At 40.5% G+C, this 17,702-nt stretch overlaps 2 protein-coding genes across 5 annotated transcripts in view; one reads left to right on the forward strand and one right to left on the reverse strand.

Annotated features, from left to right (window-relative positions):
- Positions 1 to 6,656: 6,656 nt before the first annotated feature.
- On the forward strand, positions 6,657 to 15,794 carry LOC115388993 (flocculation protein FLO11-like). Of its 4 annotated transcripts, none has more exons than XM_030092341.1 (16): positions 6,657 to 6,713; positions 6,902 to 6,928; positions 7,046 to 7,339; positions 7,452 to 7,733; positions 8,130 to 8,423; positions 10,216 to 10,269; positions 10,349 to 10,450; positions 11,230 to 11,331; positions 11,677 to 11,778; positions 12,014 to 12,115; positions 12,559 to 12,651; positions 13,604 to 13,622; positions 13,945 to 13,964; positions 14,076 to 14,110; positions 14,373 to 14,439; positions 14,914 to 15,794. In XM_030092341.1, the coding sequence occupies exons 1-16, from the start codon at positions 6,680 to 6,682 to the stop codon at positions 14,916 to 14,918; spliced, it is 1,632 nt and encodes a 543-aa protein (XP_029948201.1). In that variant the 5' UTR covers positions 6,657 to 6,679; the 3' UTR covers positions 14,919 to 15,794. The 4 variants fall into 4 exon arrangements, with proteins under 4 accessions (XP_029948201.1, XP_029948202.1, XP_029948203.1 ...); XM_030092342.1 differs by having other exon boundaries at positions 10,400 to 10,450; XM_030092343.1 differs by lacking the exon at positions 11,230 to 11,331.
- A 1,629-nt stretch (positions 15,795 to 17,423) lies between these two features.
- LOC115389167 (voltage-dependent calcium channel subunit alpha-2/delta-3-like) overlaps positions 17,424 to 17,702 on the reverse strand; it is a 30,891-nt gene continuing 30,612 nt past the window's right edge. The window contains exon 39 of the mRNA XM_030092615.1: positions 17,424 to 17,542. Within this exon, the coding sequence (XP_029948475.1) occupies positions 17,450 to 17,542 (93 nt within the window). The 3' untranslated portion in view covers positions 17,424 to 17,449. The remainder of the gene's footprint in view (positions 17,543 to 17,702) is intronic.

Genomic DNA, 17,702 nt, shown 5'->3' on the forward strand with positions numbered 1-17,702 from the left:
AGTTTTTTCTCCCTTTCCCTGTCTGCTCCTACCTTACCTGCCTTTCACACTGCCTTATTGAGTCTGCCGAGGTTCCGTGCATCACCGCCATGGTGGTCGGAAGTACTTCATGAGGGCGAGATTGTTCTTCTAGCTGTACACCCACTCACAACCAACGGGGAAGGCAAATTGACTGGTGTGCAGTTGTATGAAATGCCTGTCGACACAAAGCAAAATCAGTATGCTCCAGTCCAAAGCTTTCAGAGACTGTCCCAAACGATTTCTCCAACAATGAAACCTGTTCAAAATTTTGGGTTGCAGACTGGATCGGACTGGACTGTTATATTCGTAGTCATGCTGTTGGTCCTCTTAATGTGTCCTGTTGGGATTTTGTGAGGTTTGGCACTGCAGTTGACAGGTTACTGTGTCGTCAAGAGTTTCAGCAGTGATGTACAGAAATGGCGTGGTGCGGCTGCTCAATGAAAGCGACACATGGAGCAGCACGTCGTGGTTATTGAGCCCTGCATGAACACAGTATGGACAATGCGGGGTTATACATGAGCAGTCCGAGATCGATCTGCAATACGCTATCGCTTGGTGGTCATTCTGAAATCATCCGAGATGGTATGTAGTCATTGGAAAAGGAAAAATGTCACATGGGATAATCACAAATTAATGCATGATTGCATTGCAGGAGAACAGAACGCCATCTCTGTGTAATGTACAACATCCCTCAGCCAACTCTGTGCAATTAGGAGCATTCAAGGAAAGGGACAGATGTACGATGATCCAACACGGACAGACAGGAAACAGGAGGCTAAATGCATTCAGGAGGGAAGGAGCTGGAAGGGGAGAGGCTAACAGGAAGGTTGAAACACGAGGTGAGACAGACAGGTGGATCTGACAACACAGGAAATAAAGCAGGGGGGATTTGGACAGCAGAAGGATGGGAGATCAACAAGACACTGAGAGGAGAAAAGGACTGGATCCTGAGAAGCATATCACTGTAACAGCAGAAAACAGCTTCTTCATTCAGGCTTCATGTGTTTCATGAAAGAAGAACAAAACAAGTCATGTTTCTCATCAAATTCAATTCTATTAATCAATTCATTGTCACTTCTTTTTTTTTTAAGATCACAGCCAGACGACACTGGTAATGTACACTTTTTTTCTTTTAATCAGACCTATTTACAATAGTATTTATACAGACACAATATAACAATATCAGCTTCTTTAAATAATTGCTCTTGTTGCTTCACAGATGACTATGTGGACATGAGGAGCATTGGAAGACAGGTAATTATTGTGTTTGTGTATGGTGTGTGTGTGTGTTCATGGGTGTGAGTGTGAGTGTGTTTGTGTGTGTCAGGTTCTGGAAATTCGGATAATCAGACTTGTGATTCTTTGTTGTTATTTTCAACTATAAAACCATCAAGTTAATCACTGATTGGTAGAAAGTGCTCATTCAGGTCGACAGAAGTTTATTAATCTTAGTTATAATTTATGTCTCAGAGTTTTGCCATTCTTTATCTGGACTTTGTGTCCCTGTTTGTCAAACCAGCTGCCTGCAGGTAACGGTGAGAGCTACAGTGAGATAACCTCTGTACCTGCTGCTGACCCTCCTGCAGGTGAGTTTTTTCAGGACGTGTCTTTTTTAAAAGGAGAATGCATCTTGTAGTGTGACAACTGATGTCAAATTGATTATTTCTATTAAGAAAAAGGCCAAATAGGTTCCATTTTTGCCACATGTCAGTGTTACCTTGAAATAACTCACCAATAATATATGTGTTGTTTGCATAATAATAGCAAATTTGCAAAAAATTATTTTTGTTGAAGTGTTTGTATATAATTACAATATTGCGTCTCTTTGCATCTTTCTCTTTGTTGTTTAGTACAAATGTTATATTGAAAAAAATATATTTTCCTGTTGTCTTTTTATTTAATTCTGTGTTTCTCTCTTGAAGGTTTTCAGCAATCAAACAGGAATAATCCTCAAAGTGTAAGCTATGCAAGTCTCATGAGTGAATACTTATATTTATGCTCCTATTTGAAAATCCCTTCTTCTTCTTCTGGTCTTTCTTTCCCAGTCTGAAGAGGACCATCAGTATGCCACGATCCCTGACGAGCCAGCTGCACTGGTCCGGATAAACCCAGTTTATGACACCAATCAGACACACTGAAACACAGAGATTTTTAAATTCTGTTTCAGGGAAAACGGAAAAGCTTTTTTAATGATCAGGGACTGAAATTATGCGCATGAAGCAAGATGTTTAGAATGATTCATGTAAAATACTGTGACCTGGGTTTTATGTGGGATCTTTATTTTTTGTCAAAGACAACAATGGATTCATTGAGTATTCTTATGCTGCAATTAAAAAGTCATCGTTTTATTTCTGATAAGCCTGGAAACTTTAGTTTAATGAGGCTGTGAAAACGATTCAATCAATACAAATACAAAAGTGCATATCAGTGTATCGATGGTGTTTAGTATATGTTAGATGTGGGACGCCAGGACTATTTATGGTGGGAACATTTCTTCGTTGGATCAGGAGTTCACCTTCTTGACTTTTGACTGTCATCTCAACATGTTGCTCTTTCCTTCTGCTTTTAAATGTTGCTGTAAATGTTTCAAAAGTAACACAGATTTGTTTTATCTTGTTGATTTATGAGCAGATTTTCTTCCAGTAATATTTCCGATTGCTTAAAAATTCAATGTTGTAAATATGGGAAATCTTTATTGTTGCAGCCTCACTCTCTCTTGGTTGTAATGTACAAATGTGACGGTTTCAATATTTGTTGCATTTTATTAATCTTTCTGCAATATGATTTCAATGGGTAATTGAAAGCAGCAAGGCTGATTTTGTAAACCCTCTCTTTGAATTACAGTAAATAATATCTACAATTCTACTGTTCTCTTTTTTTTTTTTATGTCTCATTCTTCTTCCAGCAGGACAAAGACTAAAAATGAGTTTTCAGCAGTTGAAGAGAGGCAGTCTGTTAAAATCCTGCCTAATCTGAAGCAAGTTGTAATCTGTACTGTCACCAAGAACACACAACAGCTGCTGGGAAGAAACGAAATAAAAAAAAAAAAAAAAAAAAAAAATATATATATATATATATATATATATATATATATGCAATAACACAGGAAAAAAGTATTGAACACACTATCTGAGACTCGTTTAATACTTTGTGGAGAAGCCTTTGTTTGCAATGACTGCTTCCAGACGCTTGTTGTATGTATGAACTAATCGCCCACACTGCTCAGGTGTGATTTTTGCCCATTCCTCCGCACAGATTGTCTTCAAATCCTGAATATTCTTTGGTGCCCTCTGGTGAACCCTTATCTTTAGTTCTTTCCACAAATGTTCGATCGGATTTAAGTCAGGTGATTGACTAGGCCATTCTAACACATTGATTTTCTTTTTTTTTAAACCATTCGAGAGTCAACTTTGCCGTGTGCTTCGGATCGTTGGCCAGTTGAAAGGTCCAGCCCCGTCTCATCTTCATCATCCTGGTGGATGGCAGGAGGTTCATCTCAAGAATTTGCCGATAGATGTTTCCATTCATTGCTCCTTCAATTATATGAAGTCTGCCAGTACCACGAGATGAGAAACAACCCCATGCCATGATGTTTCCACCACCAAACTTCACTGTTGGTATAGTGTTATTTGGGTGATGTGCAGTGCCATTTCTCCTCCAAACATGGTGTGTAGTATGACAGCCAAAAAGTTCAATTTTGGTCTCATCTGACCAGACAACATTCTCCCAGTATTCCACAGGCTTATCCAGATGCTGTTTAGCAAACTTTAGACGAGCTTCAACATGCCTTTTTTTGAGGAACGGAGTCTTGCGGGCTGAGCGTCCATAGAGGCCATGGCGGTGGAGTGCATTGCCTATCGTTTTCTCTGTAACACTTGTACCTGCTGCCTCTATGTCTTGCTGGAGTGCTTTCCGGGTGGTCCTTGGCTCTTTGAGAACTCTTCTGACCATCTTTCTGACTCCCTGGTCAGAAATCTTGCGAGGAGCTCCTGTGCGCGGCCTGTTGATGATAAGGTGATGCTTCTTCCACTTGCGGATAATGGCCCCAACGGTGCTTACTGGAATAATCAGATTCTTTGAGATAAGTCTGTAACCAGTTCCATTCTGATGCTGAGCAACAATCAGGCTGCGAAGGTCTTGAGAGAGCTCCTTGCTTTTACCCATCATGAGATGTGTCTTGTTTGACTACTTGGTGAAAAAACAACCTGTTTATAGGGCCATCAATTAGCACTAACCCAGCTGATGTTGGTTTGCACTTATAGGAAGTACAAAGACTAATTACTTTCAGGTGTGAGATGGTATGGTGCCTTTCCTTGACAAACTATACAGCTTTCCCATGGTGTGTTCAATACTTTTTTCCTGTGTTATTGCACTTAATTCCACATAATCACTATTTATGGATTTGAATGTTGTGATTTCTTTTCATGTGTGGATTATTTGAGTTAATACCAGTGTCTGGAAGAAATGTCACATGAATTGCATCTTTGGAAATAAATGTAATGACAAAACAGTTAATGCGTTCAATACTTATTTCCCCCATTGTATATATATATTTGCCAGTTTTACTTCTCAATTATTGATCTGTTTAAAAACAAACTGATGTTTTCTGTGATTACAGTCTGAAGAGGGAACACAGTTCCAAGTCTCCTCACAGTGATCCATACAGCTTGTAACTCAGAAATACTTCATGCTTTATTTTTCACTGATCAGAATCTGAATCATTTATTAATGGCCACACAACAAAGCTGGTGGAATTTGTTTCCGGTACAGCACTTAGTGCTCACATCTCACAGGGTCAGTTACAGTGTAAACAAACAGAACATTACATTCAATAGACATAAATGATTATATGACAGTTTACATCAAGGCAATGATTGGTTTGAAGTCCGTATAGCTATTGGAAAAAAAACTGTTTTTAAATCTGACTGATTCAGTTGTCAGAGACCTGTAGCGCCTCCCGCAGGGAATGAGTGTGAACAGGTGATGAGCAGGGTGTGTGTGGTCTGTGTGATGCGTCTTCGGTACAGTGTGTCTATGGATGGAAGAGTGTGGCCAGTGATTTTGGAGGGTTTATTGATTATGCGTTGGAGTTTTGTGCGTGAGTGACTGTCCAAATTCCCATACCAGAGTATTACTGAAGAGGTGAGAATACTTTCAATAATGGCTGTGTAAAACTGAATGAGGATGTTGTGTCTGACTTTGAATTTCTTGAGTTGTCTAAGGAAAAATAGTCTTTTATTGCCTTTTTTGTAAATTTCGTCTGAGTGCTGCTTAAATTTGAGTGAGTTATTGATGTGTGTCCCAAGGAATTTAAATAAGTCCGTAATATCTATAACGTCAGTGCTGATGGAGATGGGTGCTTTGAGAGTAGGCGAGCGTGAAAAATCAATGATCAGTTCTCTTGTTTTTGATGCGTTGAGCTGAATATTGTTAGTATGGCACCAAGTGACTGCTTGGGTGACCTGCTGGCGATAGTGTTTTTCATTATTGTCAGTGGTAAGTCCAATTATTGTGGTGTCATCTGCATATTTGAGGATGGATACTGAGCTGTGTGAGGATGTGAGTGTGTTTGTGTAGAGTGAGAATAACCAGGGCGATGTACATGTACATTGATATAATCATCCTTCATTTTTGTTTGGCATTTAACAAGTTGAGACCCTTTGAGATAAAGTCTTGGTTACATAATGTATATCTTTACCTTCACCTGAAAAATGAGCCTGGATCTATGAGTGGACATTTCTATTGTATGCTACACTGGGCATTTGTAAACAAGACAACTTGAAAACATGATTGAATAAATTGAAAGACGCCTTGATGTTTGTAAATATGACTGGACATTCTGATAAATATGTGTAAAGATAACTGAAAATGTGTTGATACTGTGCCAAGCAAGAGTCCCAGCAAAGTCACAGACTTTATTCTGGATTATTACAGTATTTTCAGGGTGAGACTGAATGAGGGTCAATCAGGAGACAAGGACTGCTGCTGGCCTGTGAAGGGAATAATACGAAGCTGTATCGTTTTGGCCCTTGCCATGAAAATGTCAAAACTCAAAAGAGCAGAGGCTGAGTGCAGGGTCCCTTGACCAGATCAGGACTATGTCAGTCAGTCACCAATTTCAGCCTAAAGAGAAGCCCTGATTGTCACCACCACATCTGTCTCAGGCAGCAGATGGATCCCTGAAGGTCTCGAGAAGCTCATAAAGGCTGGATTCACCAGCATTCCACAGGAAGTGTTGTGGCACTGGGAATCCAGATATCTTTGGCTGAGTCACGGCTGAGGCAGAAGGCAGAGGTGGGGCTCATGGCTACATGCTTGCTGAGGATTTGCAGGACGATCACTGTGAGAAGTGTGGAAGGAGTGGTAGGAAGCATAACTTATATCCCACCCCTTCTCCAAAAACAGACTTAATGTCAGCATTTCTTTAACAATCATCGTATTTAAACACGTTAGAATTATTTCAGACATTATTCTGAAGACAAACATCCTGTATGTACTTTTTTTTCTTCCGATTAACTTTGTCTCAAACTGAGAGACTGACATTTGTGTTTCGGTGGTTATGGTAGGCCAGTTCATACCACAATGTTGTGAAAGAATGCTCTATAAAGAGAAGCTTCAACAGAAAACTGAAGCAGAAGACCTGCTTTGTCGCGTCATTATGGCTGCTCGGCTGCTGCTATTTGCCTTTATGTGTGAGTATAAATTTTCGAGACAATTTTTTTTCATTAATAGTAAAATATCATTTTCTAAATATTAATTAGTGTTTATTATTCTGCCTCTCACTTTTTTTTTTAATCAAACTGTTAAAATCAGGCAGAGGTGTTGTGATATATAACTGATGAGTTTTTAACGTGTCTGTTCCATTGTTTTTACTTGTCAGGTGCTTTTGTCAAGAATAATGCACAAGGTCAGTTGTGCAAAGTTTTTTTTTTATTATAATACTGTATCAAAAAATTTGACTGTTTGTAGCTGAATGCTGTTTGACACGAGTGTTACTTTGCAAATTATCCTTCTGAATTTTCAGCCCTCCTTCAACCCAGAGTCTCAGTGAATTCATTGCTGATCACAGAGACAGACTCGGTCACAGTGAGCTGTCACACTTCATCAGATATTCCTGTGTCTCATTGTGATTTCTACCACTCGACCTTGAAGATATGTGAAGGCTCGTGTGTCCAGACGCTGACAGGAGCAGAGCTGCTCCGGAGGGTAAAGAAGATCTCACCTGCTGAGGTGGAACTGAAATGTTCTTACTCTGTAAAGCTTGATGCAATTCATTCTACATCTCCAGACAGCGATTCATCAACCATCATGATAAACAGTAAATAACTACACTACTATACTGCGAAATAGCAGATATATTATACAGTATATATCCTGCACATAGTGTAAACTGAGTTATTTAAACAGAAAGTTTTTCTTCAACTTTTCAGACCTTCTCCAACCAAAGCTGATGGTGGAACCACTGGAGATCACAGAGACAGATCCAGTCACAATCAGCTGTCAGCTTCCACCATCTGTTAGTCTGTCAACATGTTATTTTGAATTTTCAAGACAAAAACCTGCGAAAAGTCTCTCTTGTTTGAAGACACTGACAGGAAAAGAACTGCTCTCAATGGCGGAGCAAAGCTCACCGTCTGAAGTTGAAGTGAGATGTTTTTACCTGGATGCAAATCAATCTCCCATGAGCAACATTTCCACTGTCATCATACGCAGTAAGTATGCTCTTGTTTTTGTAGAAAATCTCAAGAAAACTATTATTTCTTTGCTTTGACTGTTCTTCTGCTAAAATCATTCTGTTTATTTCACTTTGCATTTGACCAAGAAACATGCATTTGTGGGATGAGCGGCGTTGCTGTTTGAACACGGTGTAGATGACTGGGTCACAGTAGATAGAACGTTGAATCAAGACTGAGGCCTGAGGAAATGTGATTACTTGTTTTTATTTAACCAACTCACTGACAGTCTGTCTGTGAGGCTCCAAACAGAGATGCCTGCAGGCTGTTCATCCTATTAATAGAAGTATTTTAAAAGGCTTAAGGTTGGTGTTTGGTAGATCTGTGGTAAAAATAACTATAAATTAAATATTTCATCATTTGTTTCATTTCCAGTTCCTCGTCCTGAACTGACAGGATATCCTGCAGTGATCACAGAGATGGATTCAGTCGTGTTAAAGTGCTCGACTCCGTCATCTTTTCCCGTGACTGGGTGTTATTTGAAGTTCATGAGAACAAAAGTTTCACAGTCCATCTCCTGTGATCGGTACCTGGGAGGAGTTGACCTTCTGTTTCTTGCAAAACAGACTTCACCTGCTCAGGTTGACCTAACATGTTATTACACTGTGAAGCACAAAGGAGCAGACCAGATTTCTCCAGACAGCCACATCCTCTCCATCAGGATAGAAAGTAAGTAAAAACTGCTGTTTGTTTTCTTTTGACGATGATGGAATATGTTTTTCAAAAGTGTGAAACTGAAAGAAAGTCTTAATTTGTTTATATCCCTGTTAACTGTGTTACATATTTTTATCCAGTTATGATTTATGATTGATGATTGATTGATATGATTTATGATTTTAAATGTAGGCTGCAGGACGTTTCTACAGTTTCTGTTTCCACAAATGACTTTCACCCAATAGAAATGTCAGGTATCTATTTTCTATTTGGTCAGACATGCATCTTAAAGATCTCCATAATGTGACGCTGACTGGATTTATTGTTTTTCAACAAGTCATGAAACTTTTCAGATCTGACTTCTTCTACATGGAGTAAAGCTGTTAGTTCACCTTCTACCTCTGTAATATCATGTTAACCAATGTCAGAAACCTCAAGCCCTCCTCTTGCATTGAGAGGAGTGTGTTCCTTCCAGCTCCAGACGCTTTCCTAATTCGAGGTCAGAGGATGTCGTCTCTGGATGAACACAGGTTCACAGAAACTCCTCTTTGAGGCCAACTCCTTCCATGTCCATGGACAATCCTTGACAAGCACATAAGTCTAACAACAACTCCCCACATCGATTCAGGCTGAGCAGACCGTTCCTCCCAGTCACCTCCGTCCAGGTTACCTGGTTGTTACAGCGTGAGAGTTAACGTCAGCAGTAAGACTGTGGAATCGGATGATGGTGTCTTTTCCAGGACCTCTCCCACTCCTCCTAGAAGACTGACAACTCTGAGTCATTGTTGGTGCAGAAGCACAAACAAACACACAGTAGTTTTCCTCCCCACCAGGTTAACCTGCAGGGAGTTGATCCTCTGGACAAACTCCTACTTGTGTGGCTGCCAGCTGGGGGCTTGTGAGCGTCCCCTCAGATGTTGGGTGTGTGTTTTCCTGTGCAGTGCGAGAGTAGGAAAGAAGCCATATTACCTGGTCATCCAGCACTTGCTGGAAAACTCCAACCCCGGACCTGGATCCAGGGTCTCTTGTCAAGGCAGGTCCAGGATTTACTGTGTTCCTTCTTCATGTGTTTGGTTTTGGACTTGTTTTTCTGGGCCTTCAGTCCAGACCTGTCCACCTTGGGTGGCCCTACCAGGAGTGTGTGTCCTGGACGGCATGGCTCTGAAGAACTCTAGAAGACATAAAGAGCCCACAGTCCAGAAAGAGGGAGTGTAATTTTTATGGACATAATGCTGCTCATGGATTAGTGACCCGTCCATCCTGAACCCTGTTTTCACTCATTGTCAGCTGATTCCAGAGTCCTACAATCCTGTTAGGTAAAGCAAAATAAAAGATGAATGGATAGATTGCCTACGGCTGATGAAGTGATAAGGCCAGTTTGAGACAAAGAGCATTTTATAATGTAGGGTTTACAAAAAAAGAAGCAGCATTGCTTTTGCTTTAGTACAATTTCAGAATCAGTGTACTTCAACACAGGATTTCTGTACAGTGTCTGCCTGTGTGAATATTATACATCTCAGTTTTTCAGATATTTTTCAAATTAAACCTTTGTTAGGGACACATAACTTTCAGAGAAGCTTTTTCCTTGTAAATTAGAGGGAGGCTGTGGTTCAGTGGGGAGAGTGGTCGTCCCACAATTGGAATGTTGTGCGTTCAATTCCCGCGTTATCCTGACTACATGTTGAAGAGTCCTTGGGCAAGACCCTGAACCCTGAAATTCCACCAGTGTTGTACATCACTTTGGACAAAAGCGTCTACTAAATGAAATTGTAAAATAAAGACTGATTTCTTGCTTTTATAATTGCAGGTATGTATGAATGGACCACGACCCCGATGAATGTACCTTTCAGTGTGACCACAGGTGGGACATGCACCCTAAAAATCCACAATATGACAATGCCTGGATGATCTGTTTTTCAGAAAGTCTTGAAACTTTTCAGGTGTGACTTCGTCTCCATGGAGTAACACTGTTAGTTCTCCTTCTGCCTCAGTAACTCCACGTAAACCAACACCAGAAGCCTCAAGCCCTGCCTCAACATCAGGTGATACAGAGTTTCTCAGTGACTTTGACTTAAAACAGTTTTGAAAACATTTTAAAAGTTAACGTCTTTGGGACGGCTTGGTTGGAAGAGTGGTCGTCTCACAATTGGGAGGTTGTTTGTTTAATCCTCCATCTGCCCCTGTCCATATGATGAAGTGTCCTTGAGCAAGAAACTGAACCCTTAAAGGGGACATATGATGCTATTTTTCAGTCACGTTATATAGGTCTCAGAAGCCCAAAAACATAGTATGTAAGTTTGTTCGCCCCAAATTCATCCTGTGTTCGGAGTTTCAGTGGTCTAAAAAGTCGCTCTGAGGAGCCCCCCTCCGAACAGGCTGTTTCTGAACCTGCTTACCAGGATGCACATGAACGCGTCTGTCCACGCCCACTCTCCCACACACACACACACACGGTGGGGGCACATTCAGGGGGAGGAGTTAAATCCACTTATTTCAGGATAAGCGGACCAAACTCAAACTCGACCGTTTCAGCAGGCATTTTCACAAAATGTGTTGTAGCAAGACAGGGAGGAAACAGACCATTTTCAAATTTGAACGTCATAATGAGGCTACTGCAACACATACTACTTTTCAGAAACTCTTCCCAAAGTGAAAAAAAGCATAATATGTCCTCTTTAACTGCTCTCAGTGGACGGATTGAATGCTTTGTATGGCAGATGCCTCCTCTGGTGTGTGAATGGGTGAATGTGATTTGCAGTGTAAAGGTGCTATAAGTATAGTCTATTTACCATCTTCAGTAAAACATGATTAAAACCCACAGGTCCTACTTCCTCTCCATGGAGTGGCACTGTTAGTTCTCCTTCTGCCTCAGTAACACCACGGAAACCAACACCAGAAGTCTCAAGCCCTGCCTCAACATCAGGTGATTCAGAGTTTCTCAGTGACTTTGACTTATAATAGTCATTTTGAAAACATTTTACAAGTTTGTGTCTTTGGGGCAGCTGCAGCTTGGTTGGTTGAGTGGACATCTCAGAATCAGGCTTACGGTTAGGGTTGTTGGTTTAATTCTCCATCTCCCCCTGTCCATATGGTGAAGTGTCCTTGAACAAGAAACTGAGCCCTTAACTGCTCTCAGTGGACGGATTGAGTGCTTTGTAAGGCAGATGCCTCTTCTGGTGTGTGAATGGGTGAATGTGATTTGCAGTGTAAAAGTGCTATAGGTGTAGTCTATTTATCATCTTCAGCAAATCATGATTAAAACCCACAGGTCCTACTTCCTCTCCATGGAGTGGCACTCTTAGTTCTGCATCTGCCTCAGTAAGACCACGGCAACCAACACCAGAAGCCTCAAGTCCTGACTCAACATCAGGTGATACAGAGTTTCTCAGTGACTTTGACTTATAATAGTCATTTTGTCCACATGTTGAAGTGTCATTGAGCAAGAGACTGAACCCTTAACTGCTCTCAGTGCATGGAAGGATTGAATACTTTGTATGGCAGAGGCTTCTACTGGTGTGTGAATGAGTAAATGTGATTTGCAGTGTAAAGGTGCTATAAGTGTCGTTCATGTACAATTTTCAACAAATCATGATTAAAACCCACAGGTCCTACTTCCTCTCCATGGAGTGGCACTGTTAGTTCTCCTTCTGCCTCAGTAACTCCATGGAAACCAACACCAGAAGCCTCAAGCCCTGCCTCAACATCAGGTGATACAGAGTTTCTCAGTGACTTTGACTTATAATAGTCATTTTAAAGTGAATGTCTTTTCATCAAAATATGATTCAAATCCACTGGTCTGACTGTTTCTACATTGAGTGACACAGTCAGCTCACAGTCTGATCCTGGAACACTGATAAAACGAACAGGTGACTGTTACTGAGTTTTCCAGTGACTGAATGTCTGAGGACATCTTAAAGTCTGTGATTATTTACTGTATTACATTGCACCTTTACCCCCTTATGAAACTGTTTCTGAATTCCATGCTGCTGCAGCTGCCATGAAAAAGCTGATTTGTCCTTCGTTACACCATCAGGCTGTCCTACTCAGTGGGATTTCTTCACAAATACATTATTGTGAAAGATTAGATTTGAGTCTTGGCTTTGTTGTTCAACACAGTATTGGAAATGCTGACAATCACTTCTTTAAGCAGATTGGTGGAAATTGATGGTGCTTCAAGTAAGCTGTGGACTGACTCTGGGCATTTTCTTACTGGGAATGACACTTTTCTGCAGCAATAGAAATGGTGAGAATGTCACTGATATAAGGATTCAGTAAGGCTGAATCCCATTTCACCCCTTAGCCCTTCCCCTTGGCCCTTCCCCTTAGCCCTCCGCCTATGAAACGGAGTGCTAAGGGGTAGGGGAGAAAGTCAACCCCTCCGAATTGGGACACCCCTCCGACAATCGCGTACGTCATCAGTAGTCGCCGCTGCCGATGACGTAGACAGATGCGACAATTATCTGCCGAAGAAGAATGTTTTTCTTACATTTTAAAACTTTATTAATTGACAAAATACTGACATTTATGAACGTCTTTCGTTGCGGACGCCGCCATCTTGCCGATCTTGGAAGGCTTTCTGAGAAATCTGTCATCCAGTGGCGATGGTGGCGAGGGGCGCTTGTTTTGTTCGCCTGGACCGTGGGGTTAGTTCACTTCCGCATTGGCGGGGGCGCTCGTTTCCCACCCGCGCATTCCAGGCGGGCCGTGTTGAAGAAACCAGTTTATTGAAAATAATCGTCTATCTGTTGTGTTTGGAATGCGCCTGGAATGCGCGGGTGTGGAAACGATCACTCCAGTCAATGCGGAAGTGAATTAACCCCGCCCGCCAGGCATGATCTAGGCTGAAAGAACAAGCGCCCCTCGCCATCGGCCGATACCCCTCCGTTTGGAGTGTGCCTCTCGAGAATCTCCTTTTGGAGGGGTGACTGGCCCTCTTTCTTGGCCCTACCCCTCCGTCATAATGACAATTGGGACACTCCTACCCCTCCACGTGAACGCGCAAAACGAGGGGTAGGGCCAAGGGGAAGGGCTAAGGGGTGAAATGGGATTCAGCCTAAGACTGCTTAAAACTGATCTCAACTGAACACTCGTTGTTGAATTACTACTTACATGATTTCACATTTTTGACATGACAATCATTATTTGATAATTTAAATAATCTTTAATCATAATCCATTCATGTTTGATTTTTTCAGATAAATATTTTCACCAGAGGTAAGACTTAATAAAAAGTTCTTGTGCATGCAGATTGACCTTTTCCCCCTTTCCCAGTCTGAAACTGAGATTTACCTTATTTGACCTTAACTAAGTTTTCCTGTTGTCTGAATTAAGCAACTCAGTAAAGTGTGCATCGCTCTGAGCTCAATCAGCAGAGCAACACCCGACTTAAAGACACTATAAGCTGCAGAAACAGCAGAAAAAAATGGTTCCTCTTCAAGACTGCATGTCTTTAATGAACGACCAACAAAACAGACATGTTGTTTCTCTTCTCTCTTCTATTTATCACTTCAATATCACTTTTCTTTGTTTTGTTTAGAGCTCAGCCCAACCACACTGGTAATGTATACAATACATTTTAAAATCAGACCTGTTACAATAATATCTACACAAAGTATAACATATAAAAACATCAGCTTCATGTAAATCATTGCTCTTGTTGCTTCGCAGGTGACTCTGTGGACATGTGGAATATTGGAAGACTGGTAATTATCATATGAATATTTAATTGTGTGTGTGTGTGTGTGTGTGTGTGTGTGTGTGTGTGTGTGTGTGTGTGTGTGTGTGTGTGTGTGTGTGTGTGTGTGTCCAGGTCCTGGGATTTAGGATAATGAGACTCATTATTTGTTGTTTGCTTTCGACTATAAAACCAACCATCTGATTGATATAAAAAGCTCATTCAGGTGGACAGAAGTTCATAAATCTTAGTTATAATCTATGACTTTATGTTCGTGTTTGTCAAACCAGCTACCTGCAGATAACGACGAGACCTTCACTGAAGTGATCTTTGAACCTGCTGCTGACCCTCCTGCAGGTGAGCTTTTTCATGATGTGTCTTATTTAAAAAGGAGGATGCATATTGTTGTGTGAAAACTGATGGTAATTTCATTATTTCTATTAAGAAAAACACAATTGACCCAAAATAAATCAGTTAAACTGTAGCCACATGTCAGTGTTTCACTTGAAATAACTCGCCAACAATTATTTGTGTATTTTTTGTGTAGAGAATCTGCTAAAAATGACTTTTGTTCAAGCGTTTGTGGAGAATTAATAGTGAGTAGAGTATCTTTTATTGACCGCAAGTTTTTGCATCCTTCCTTCGTATTTTTTTTTTTTTTTTTTTACCAATGCTGAATTAAAACTAAGTGTTTTCCTGTGCTCTTTCTCTTCAATTTTGTGATCTGAACAGGGATAATCCTAAAAACTGTAAGCTATGTTAGTGTCATGAGTGAATACTAATATCTATGTCCCAACTTGAAAACCTCTTCTTCTTGTCTTTCTCTCCCAGTCTGAAGAGGACCATCAGTATGCCACGATCCCTGATGGCCAGCTGCACTGTCCCGGATAAACCCAGTTTATGACAATCAGACACACTGAAACACAGGGATTTTTAAATTCTGCTTCAGGGAAAACACAAAAGCTTTTTAACGATTATGAACTGAAATTACAACGAAGCGGGAAGTTTAGAATGATTCATGTAAAATATTGTCTGCTGGTTGTATATAGGTTATTTTTTACCATTTTTTTTTGTTGTTGTTGTTGTCAAAGACAATAATGGATCAATGGAATATATTCATGTTGCTATTAAAGAGTTATTCCTTTATTTCTGATCAGTCTGCTGGAAACATAAGTTAAAATCTTTGTTCAGTGATGAGGCTGTGACCAGTCATTTAATACAATACAGATGTGTATTTCAGTGTGTCTATTGTGTGTCATGTATTGGATGTCATGGTTTCTTTGTTGGGTCAAGATTTCTACTCAAAGAAGTAACAATTGCATCTTGTGGACACCGTCACTTCTGCATGTAAACAACGGGACAAAGTGTTCAATTGGAAAATTAAACTCTATATTTCATTCATGACTTTATCAGAGCATATGTTACAATATCTAATCCTGGTGTAGCATCTCAGTGATTTGAAAGATTGGTGAAATGTGATAAAATAATTTTACAAGTGTTTTCATTGATGCGGACTTCGATCAGTGAATAAGTTAAAGATGTTTTCCCTTCATTGTTTCCGTGCTGAACCTCTGCAGGACTGCAGGGTAACTAAACAATTTTCTTTATTTTATTGAATAGCTCAACTTAAACTTCTTGTACAGTGTAACTGCAGACATTTCATATGTAATACAGATTTGTTTTGTCTTTTTGGTTTATTTTCAGACTTTATCCTGCTAATATTTGAATAAAAAAATTCATGTTGTGAATGACGGGATGTCTTTATTGTTGTAGCCTCACTCTACACATTTTTTCTGTAATCTAAGAATGTAGCTGTTTTGTTTTTCTAATTTCTTTTTGCAGAATGTTTTCAATAAGTGATTGAAAGCAGCAAGATTTACTTTGTAAGCCCTCTGTTGACAATTCCAGGAAATAGCTGCAAATGTGTAATAATTTTAGAAATGCCTCAATGTGGCCTTTATGTTGGTGATTAGTGGGGCTGGAACAAACAAAAATAGCAACTTTTAATGTGAAACTTTCTCTCAGTCTCTTTTTTTCACCCTCCATTTGTATTTGTTTCTCTGCGTGTTTCACAGCAGCAGCAGGCGGGTCGCAGGATCCCGGGTGTTTCTTTGCAGTCTAACAGTTTCTCAGGTTGTGTTTTGATATCAATGTAACGAACGTCAGTCTTATCTCATTGTTGTACACCAACACTAGCAATTAGGAGGAGATGCAGATATTTTGTAAAAAAAATAAACATTATAATCCTGCCTCCCCGGCGGCGAGGAGGAGGGGTTGCCTGGTAAATCAGCGGTCAATCCCACAATTCCTCTTTCCGTAACATGACAATATGGCTCCAAGATACTCAGGCAAGACAGAATCCACGCTGTTTCTTCTGTATCTGAGGTTCGACTATCAGTCAGGTAATGTTCCATGTCCTAGAGCCAAATTCTGCTGCAGGAACCCACAATGCAATGCACTGCTTTTGTACATGTATGCATGAAACACTTGTCTCCCTTCAGTCCCCTTCTCTCTTTAGCAGCACACATTCACGTTTAACAAAACAGCTCACGGTGAAAGTGAAGGAAAATATTTCTTTGTATTTATTCATCAGCGTTCCTAAACATGTGGCTGAGATGTAATGTGGTCAACTGGATAAATCATGGCTGAATACATCAATTCAACATTCTGTGAACACATGGCTGAGTCTTCATCATGCATCTGTAGCTCTTTAACATCTTCAGCTTCGAAACGAGGAAAAACCGGCAGAATAAAGCAAGTTCAAAACTTCCCGCTGAGTCTCTGGTATATTTAGATGATTCAATATTGACAACAAAATGAATTTATATCCAAAAATCAACTTAAAATGTTGAATCATGGCTCTATCTATTCTCTGTGGTTATTTACTGCCACGTTGCATTCGCTTCACATTTCACAAAAGTGCATTTTACATTCTGCAAACATTAGCTTTCTTTTTTTTTCTCACAACAAACAAACATTTAATGTTGAATGATCGCCCCTTAAACAAAGGATTCTTTTAGACTTTGACAAAAAAAGCCCTGTTCTCTTCAGTATTTGTTATTTTCTGTAGACACGCTGCAGTTTTCTTTTTAATTATTGAAGCACACATTCAGAACAACATGACAAACTGTCACCTCTGACGCTCAGAGCAGAGCCACCATCACTCCCACTACTCAGCCCGTCCGGTGGAGGTTTCTGCGTTAATGGACGTGAGTCAATGCTGCTGATAAAGAGTTTGTCTTCGTGGAGTGCTGCCTGTTGCGGAGCTAAGGGCAAAGTCATTTCTGATGAGCCGTGTTCTCTATGTGTTTCTAAGCATCTTCTTGTTGAGCCAGTCTTCACTGATGTCCGCTCCCGCTGCAGACGGTCACCTGCTGAAGGCCGCTGCTATCAGAGGCAGCAGAGCTGCTGCCAGGGCGCTGGAGGGACGCGTGGCCGAGCCGCACTCCATGGCGTTTTCCTGAGGAGAGACGCATTCTACTGACTCGGCCTTGTTGTCGCGTTTCCACTGAGTGTGGACTTTGCTCCAGTGGTTCTCTTTTCAATACAATATGAACAGTCAAGTGAAAAGTTGATTCGTTTAAATAATTTAGTGTTTTCTTCCAATTAGTCAAATATGA

This window comes from Salarias fasciatus, chromosome 5, assembly GCF_902148845.1.
Source record: "Salarias fasciatus chromosome 5, fSalaFa1.1, whole genome shotgun sequence".
Taxonomy (NCBI): Eukaryota; Metazoa; Chordata; class Actinopteri; order Blenniiformes; family Blenniidae; genus Salarias; species Salarias fasciatus.

Coding starts and splice junctions, on each gene's coding strand:
- LOC115388993 (XM_030092341.1), top strand. CDS start 6,680: ATGGCTGCTCGGCTGCTGCTATTTGCCTTTATGT. Junction 7,340..7,451: donor ATCAACCATCATGATAAACA/GTAAATAACTAC, acceptor TCAACTTTTCAG/ACCTTCTCCAACCAAAGCTG. Junction 13,965..14,075: donor AGCTCAGCCCAACCACACTG/GTAATGTATACA, acceptor GTTGCTTCGCAG/GTGACTCTGTGGACATGTGG.